Source organism: Papilio polytes, unplaced genomic scaffold, assembly GCF_000836215.1.
Source record: "Papilio polytes unplaced genomic scaffold, Ppol_1.0 DF822178.1, whole genome shotgun sequence".
NCBI lineage: Eukaryota > Metazoa > Arthropoda > Insecta > Lepidoptera > Papilionidae > Papilio > Papilio polytes.
The window spans coordinates 2514268-2522505 of NW_013527026.1; the positions used below are offsets into that span (position 1 = coordinate 2514268).

Genomic DNA, 8238 nt, shown 5'->3' on the forward strand with positions numbered 1-8238 from the left:
CGGTAAGCGCCCGCCGCTGACTCACAATGCCAGTTTAAACTATGGAAACGATTTTCCGCTCCGCAATACCGCACTCTCGATGTTTCACTCTACAATTATGTCCAGCGGAAATTGTCAAAGAACAATAAGTGGTCGTCGGTTTTGTGGCCGTCACCCGTGAGCACGTACGCGATAAGCTTGCTCGCATTGATGCATCGGGGACAAAACTAAACGAGAAACAATGCAAGTGGTTGTTACGCACGCGCAATTAACTACGTTATTTGAAAGTACTTTACAATTTAGTTTTTGTACACATAGATACAAAAGTTTTTACTGCTACATACTGATTGGCCGCCATGGTTTGACTACTTTCCTTTCCTTTCCTTTCCGTGTAAAATGCATATTTCTGAAGTAGTCCCTTACTGCTAATTTCTATGTTTCTTTTATTTTAAGAATTAAGCAATTATTAATAACGCGCCAATTTAAGGATCTTTTAACTTATTTTTGGAAAACTTACTATGACCGATTGAAGTTTACAAACAAAACGAATTGTTTATTTTGATTGTTCGCAAGTAATACACGAGGAGGCGCCATTCATATGTTGAGTCAGTATGAGTTCGGCGCTACTCCTCGTGAATCACACTTCCTGAATTTCGTATTCACATCGTGTGACGCATCGATAACGTTAATTAACTCTTTCGGCTTACAAGTGCGTCGTTAAAGATTCGTCACTAGTAGGCACCGAAATTGCACCTGAAAACAAATTTTGTTCAAAGTTTTCTATGTAGTTACATATACACCAATGTGCGACAATTTAACAGTGATTTATTAATTTATTTAAATAACCCTGGTTATTTGTAGTTGCAAAAATATTTATAAATACTAAACGTTTGGTAGCATTATAAAAAATGTTCAACCCGTATTTAAATTATAAAGAGGATTATCAAGTAACCTGTATGTCACATAGAAGTATGAAGAGTCTAACGAGTCAAATATAGAAATCCAGTCAAAGAATGGGTATTCCATATGATTCCATGATTCCATGGACTTTTCTCTTTACGTAACTAATATCGGACGTAAATTCACCTGTAGGGTTAGTCGTTCAACAACGATGAACTTCTTACCTATTAAAATATGTACATATATGATACATTGATGATGTCATCATTTATTGGGCATGTACCTATGCCCTGAATTCAATAATATATAATGCAATTGAGCAGCGCAATATTACATATTCAAGCATCTTTAGCGTCCCAGCTCGGCAGTCTCGACTACATACTCATACATAACCCGTTATCAATTTTATGCCGTGCTCCGTGCGCTTGGGTTCAAAGTGTGATCATTCAATTGCTATTATTATTACACAACAAAGCAAAAGCTATTTCCAACACAGGCTTCGGATAGTTGCAAATTACGTTCACTTAATCACGCAAAACTTGCGAAAAGCCAGAGATTAGCGACCAAATAAATTGCTGTATGCAATAAGTCATTGGAAAATTATAGAAATATTTTTACCGGAATAATGTTTACAGACGAATTACGAAGAAGTGCCGTGTTTAAATAATAAAGGTCGATTATACTTAAATGTTATCAATGTGCCGCACTCTGTTCATAGTTTAGGTTAAAGATCTTTAAATAACAGGTAAGAATTAAATGCTGTATATGTAAAATTACTGGATATGAATTATTAAGGAATATTGCACATTAATGCATGTTTAGTATGAAATTTATAGAAACAATCTGCCGTACCTTGATAATATAAAATATAGAATGGATAAGAATCGGCCTCTACTTGACTAATTCATTAATGTATGAAATGAGTGTGGTTACCGTCTAAAGTATCAAGATACACGACTATGCAAGTTAGTCGCAAAGTTTGCAAGCGTAATGATGTAATACGAGTATCTTCACCGTCGCATACGTAATTTGCATAGATAATGCGGCGGCTAGAGGCGTGCGTTCGCGACGCGTCGCCGTCGCCAACTGCGTCTATCGCCGGTTGAACGCCCTTTCTTGGCACCAATTGCTTCGTATAGTTATGATAGATATCGAATTACCTTCACTCGACGAGAGCCGCTTCAATAACAAGCCTATAAAACGCATAAATATTTTCACGTCTATGATACCGAAGGAGCGAGCTCTACCACTCCGGATGTTAGCTGCTTCCGGCCAACCATAACGTACTATTAATACGTTGGACATCTTTACAACCATTGTTATACCGGTTTTTACGTTCAAATTTAATAAAGTAAAACGAAATTTTGTAAAACGGAAAAATACATCAAATATTTATATTGACTTCGGATGTTGTTATTTGTATTGGTATCGGCAATTGCGATATAAAGGATGTTATTTTATAAGCTAATAAATTTGCAACAAACATTGTCTGATCAGTAAAGAGATCAGAGCCTTTTCTTTTGCGCGACGAATACTGGTCTCTTTTGTGTATAAAGTAGCGTAATAATACTTAGCTACAATGACATCCGTGTCGGAGAGTGCAGACAATATCAGCTGCCAACAGAATGAACAAACAGTTCTAGTGCAATGCAATCGTTTAAGCTTATCTAGAACATAAAGGTAGCTAACAAGGCATCGGAGCGCGGCATGTCACGTACCTACAACTCCAACTTTTCCAGCGACTCATCGATTACAGTTAGCGCATAGGAAACGGAATCCTTCCTTGTTGTAACGCACCGACCGCGTACGTATTATGGAAATATGACAGCGTTCGTTCGTAACGGCGCCTGGCTGATGATAAACATGTAAGACGAAACGTAACACCAACCGCCGCATAGTGGCATAACGCACGGACAATGGCCGCCATTGTTCACCTGACGCCGCGCGACAGACGAGATGGATCCCGTGGTAATGCCGCGATATCAACAACACCAAAGCATAACACTACCCGGTGGTAACGGTCTTGGGAAATTTTATCATAATACAAAGATAAAAATATACTTTCTGACGAGCGTAACACATCTCTTCACATATCAATTTTATCTTAATACCTCAAAAACTATTAAAATCTATTCTCTACTGATAGTAAAACAAACATTCATGAATTACAAACTGTGATTGGCACCCATTTATATCAGTTAACTACTAAATTCGGTTAAGGGCCAGAAAATTGAATAGTTATTGCTATTTGCATAGACTGATATGATAAACGTATAATTTTACTTTAAATGGTGAAGAGATTTTAACTTTAAACGCTTTCCAAGGTTTTAAGGACGGCGATTTGCAATTATAATTTAGTGTGGCGCAAATTGTTTCAGAATAATATATTTCGGCTGTTGGGCTCATGTAGACGGACGGCAATGTGTATTTTGATGGAATAATTCTGCATATCAAAGCAGCATGTTGGGGCACGATGAATTCGGGTAATTTGCGAAGGTGTAGTCGGCAGGTAGAGGGTATCGGTGCCTTCCTACGCATCTGTAGCGAACGGGGACCAGTCTGGTTGCGGCCGCGCCAGCTAGCCTTGGAAACCTGCCCCGCAGCGCTAATTTTATTTTGCGCATAAATATGCCTCGCGAATCGCTTACGCCCCGACCACTTCTAACTCCTTTTGAATTCATTACTAACAGAACATTCCCAACTTGATACGATACGTAACATAACTACAACATTGATGTATATGCAAATAGATTTAATATTTAATATTGTATTATGTAGCTATAATTAAACCTTGATAAAACACTAATTGTGGAGCACAATTATTCATTAATTTCACATTATTTTCCTTATACACGTTTGACTTCGTGGGTGTTACAAAAGAAATTAATGAGGAAATCTAAAATTAATAACTAATTGTAATTATACAATTTAAACATTAATTAATAGCTTCATTGACCGTAGACATACAAAGTATACAAATTATTCTAATTTCTTGATAGTAACAAAGCCGTTTAAACTTGGACCTTTACTTTATCGTCTTATGTCGTACTCACAAATTACAACATGATGTAAAGGATGTGTGTATTTCATAAAAAAAAGTTACAACATATAAAGAATATTGGTTTAAAATTACGAAATCAAACAATAACTGAAACTTGTAACATTGTGTAAATATGACACATTGCTGTGTCATACGCAACTACTGGTAGCACACAAACAATTATATAAATATCAATTTGTTAGAAGAAGAATGTCTTGATTAAGGAGTTCCGACTTATGACCTAGTTTAGTCATTCAATCAGTCAGGAGAATCACATACCAATCATACTTCATGAATGACTTTTTAAAATTCTTACATTCAGCGCACACTTGTGGCAGGTGCACCGCATTCTACTTCCTCTTACATTTTTGCCCTTATAGGTGTATGGATGACTTGATATATTGGCAGTGCAAAAGTTTTATTATAAAACGACAGCTTAGATCGACAATAAAATTTGAACAAGGATAATGAGCATTTTTGAAACTACATCTACAACCGGTTCCAAGCATTTAAAAAAACTGAACCGTCTTTGATCAATATTATTTAGGTGTCCAGTAAACGACATATGTAGCGGACGTAATGGAGGGGATAACAATGGTGCCAACATAAAGTTACCAGAGTACACACATTGAGCGTCGGCTGCGATATAGATATGTGTGTCAGAAGCATCTCGTTGTGGGAGGCTGAGTGCTAACGACCGCACGCCGGCGCCGCGCAACACATGTGCACAGACGTAAACATTCGCCGGACAAACTGCGCGCTCCACCAAAAATACGCGCACCCCAAAAAGTATCGCACAATGTACGTGTACGTTCCCAAGTATGCTCCTATTGTATGTAAAACAATATTTTGTGTTGGCATAATATTCGATTAGGTACAATTATATTTCGATTTTAATAAACGCGATGTACTAGCAATAATAATTAGTTGTAAGAGTGAGTACGTCGTATAACAAAAGATTCTGTATTACTGCGAGACCTAACACAATGTGTGATTATAATAACATTAGCTTATTTTGTATACACATCGCTTCGTAGCTATCCCTATAACAGTAAAAGTGTGTACACATTTACGCAGAACGGACAATGAAAGTAGTTAAAAAGTCAAACAGGAAGTATAACGGATAACAAAGAGCGTACCGATGCATGGCGCGCGAAGGTCCGAGTTGCGCGGCGCGGCGCGGGCGGACACGAGCTCTTTGTTCGTGAACGGTGATCAGGGGGGTGGTGAATGGTGGTCAACACGCGCCCTCGACGAGTTAATGGATGTGGGCGCTGTCTCGCAGTGCCTACAATAGTCGCTCACGTTCGTCCAGCGCGGATATAGCACCATTTTGAATTATAATGCGTATTGTTACCCGACAAACGAGTGCAATGCACTGAGACGTAGCGAGATACCCGTCGTAGAAATCGTTAGAAGCACAAGGTTGTGCCGAAACATTACAAATCAAAGCAAATGGTCAGAAACGTTTTTTTTTAATAAACCGGATCAAGCTATTTGTGAAGATAAAACGATACATCGGGCGCTACATGTAAGCTGTGTCGGCTATTTGTTAGAGAACATGGTCGTGGCCGCCCTCGTACCAGTTCTGGGCCGTGCGATTTCACATCGGCCAGTATTCGCATGGCGAGGTCGTTGACTCGCGATTGTAAGCCTAAAATAGTTGTAGACATCGTAACGATTATAATTCGGCTCCCCAGTGTACACACTGTACACATGGCGGACAATGCCGGCTGGAAAGTGGGCTGAGGCTAGGTCGGTGGCATGATGGATAAGTGCGCGCGGACAGTCGGAGCGGCCGCGCCGGACGTTAGCGGAATATGAATAAGTTATTGTAGGTATAGAAAACTAGAAAGTTATCGCTTTAGAGATCGAAGTCGGCGGGTTTGTTCAACTTGAAAATGACGAAAAATAACGGCTTGCAGATTTCAATATCTACTTAAAGCGCAAACATGTGTTATACGACGTTAATGTAATTTGAATACGCTCACCTCTTCGGGCAGTTTCTCTGTCTCGCCGTTCGGTGTTTTGGCCTCGTCGTCCTTAGCTTTCTTTTCTTGCTTAGGTTTATCTTTTCTGCTGAAACTGATCGACCTGAGCGACCATTTCTTCTTGACCTGCCCGCGACATGCTATAGTTAGAACACTTAATGGCAAACGATCATGCAACTATTGGGCTTTTTATGGTGTATAATGACTTTCAATTTAGCTTTATAAATGAAAAATACGCAATATAGCAAATAAAAATCAGCATTGATAAGATAATTAGCGCTTAAATAAAAGAAAAGCTCAATTATTGCTTGTGCTTATACAGATAAGGCTGAAAATGATATATACCTTTTCCTTTTTGGGTTTCTTTGCTTCTTCTGGGGTAGCGGCCGCGTCTCCATTTTCTTCTTTCTGCTCACTGTCCCCGTTGGTGACTGCCGGAGTCTCCTTTTCTTTTGCCTCTTCTACCTCTTTGTTCTCCTTCTCCGTCGTGGCATCCTTTTCATTTTCAGGTGTGCCGATGTCTAACTGTTTCTCTTTGTCCTTGAAGTAAGGAAATCATCGTTGTAGCATACCACATTATTTCGTACAAACCAAGTCGAAACAAATTGGAAACATATGTCATCTATTATCTCTCGACAATTCTTTTGCTTCGAACTAAAGTAATGTTCCACGTCGTCTCCACAATAAAACTAGTTCAGTGCTAACATAATGAAAAATATTAGCAATAAATTAAAATAAATTACTCATATCTATTGTAAAAAGGAAAAATTGTTAGTGCTACACATACTAAATTTATGTTTAAATATTCTTAAAATTTTGTAATTTGCAGCAGTGTCAAATAACATTAGGTAATCCATAGCAAAAGACAAGTAATGTTTCGTAAAATGACCACAAGTTTGCGTAACCTATTTACAACGCCTAGATGAGTTCCAACTTCCAACAAGACAGCTACAATAGAATCAAACGACGTTACTTCATCTGTTGCTTCAATTAACTACTTTAGCATGCAGCGAGAGCATTGCCATTACGATCTATAAATATACATAGTGTCCCCCGAAACCCTACGTCGGTACATGCGCAAAAAACTTAAGCCACACGCGGCGGGACGGAAGTCACGAAACTGTACGGTTTCTTAATGGCCGCTACTTGGTGAATAATACCAAACGCTTACAAATATAAATAGAAATTAGTTTTGTTTACACACACATGTACGAAGGGGCTCAGGAAGAAGTGTTAGTTTAGGATATTGTGTCTCATTTAAATTCACGATACGTACATAAAATAAAATAGCTACGTCTCCTAGACTTGTATCCGAGTTTGAAATGAAACTTAGTTAAATAGAGATCATGGTAATTGTCTTCAAAAGAGTTTCACACGGTTAGAAAATTAAGAAGGTACTTATTTCATTTAAATAATTTGAAAAATAACGATAAGGATAAACATCATTAGAAAATTCTAATTTGATGCGATATCGACGCCTATATCTCTAATGGACCATCACAATATGCAAATGAAGTTGATAGTGTTTAGATAAAAACGTTGGTATTAATTAAACAGCATGATATTGGTAGCCAGTCATTCATTAAACGCGTTTTAAAAGTTCGTATTAACCACTTCATTCCGCTATCAAAAAACTGTTTATGACCCACAGCAGCCAATAAATTTTCAGTTCGGCATACAACATTGCAATTAACTCGAAAACATCAATCGTCGACTTCTTAAAATATATTTGGTATACAAATCATTTTATTTGATTTGAAAATGGGTGGTCAACTAGTAATAAATTAGAATACGATCATTACAATTGTTAAGAAATGTATATTTTGATTTGAAGATTCAATACATCAATATACAGCTGAACTTGAAGGGCCCAAAGCAAGCTATAGTTTTTATACAATGACCACTTGATAAAAAATAAGAAATATTGATCGAAATCCATTCAATACTTTTTGCGTGATGCGCTAACAATGAGACTTCTGTCGGTTTATTAGAAAAACTGCTACTTGCCTATAAATCGAAACGAGAACAGAGTTTTAGTGAAAAAATAACCACAGACGATACAGAAACGATACGGTCGTTTCTGTATCGTATTCTAAAATTAAATAAACCGTATATGCGTTATACCTGTATAAAGTATTATTTAGTAGTACTATCTTTTTTAGACAGACATTAATAGAAAATAAATACGTACGTGAATCTAACATATTACAAATAAAATAGACTTTTCTTGTTAATAGTTTGTCTTTAGTTTGTAGGTTGGGTTGTACTCACTGATGGCTCATGTATGTGCGCGTCCCCGTTGAGTTGGGGCTTGAGGGCGTCGGCGTC

At 37.7% G+C, this 8238-nt stretch overlaps 1 protein-coding gene across 1 annotated transcript in view; it reads right to left on the reverse strand.

Annotated features, from left to right (window-relative positions):
- LOC106106407 (brain acid soluble protein 1-like) overlaps positions 1-8238 on the reverse strand; it is a 17272-nt gene that overhangs the window by 5402 nt on the left and 3632 nt on the right. The window contains exons 2-4 of the mRNA XM_013286986.1: positions 8182-8238; positions 6256-6450; positions 5911-6036 (exon numbers count right to left, since the gene is read on the reverse strand). Coding sequence (XP_013142440.1) covers positions 5911-6036; positions 6256-6450; positions 8182-8238 — 378 coding nt within the window. The remainder of the gene's footprint in view (positions 1-5910; positions 6037-6255; positions 6451-8181) is intronic.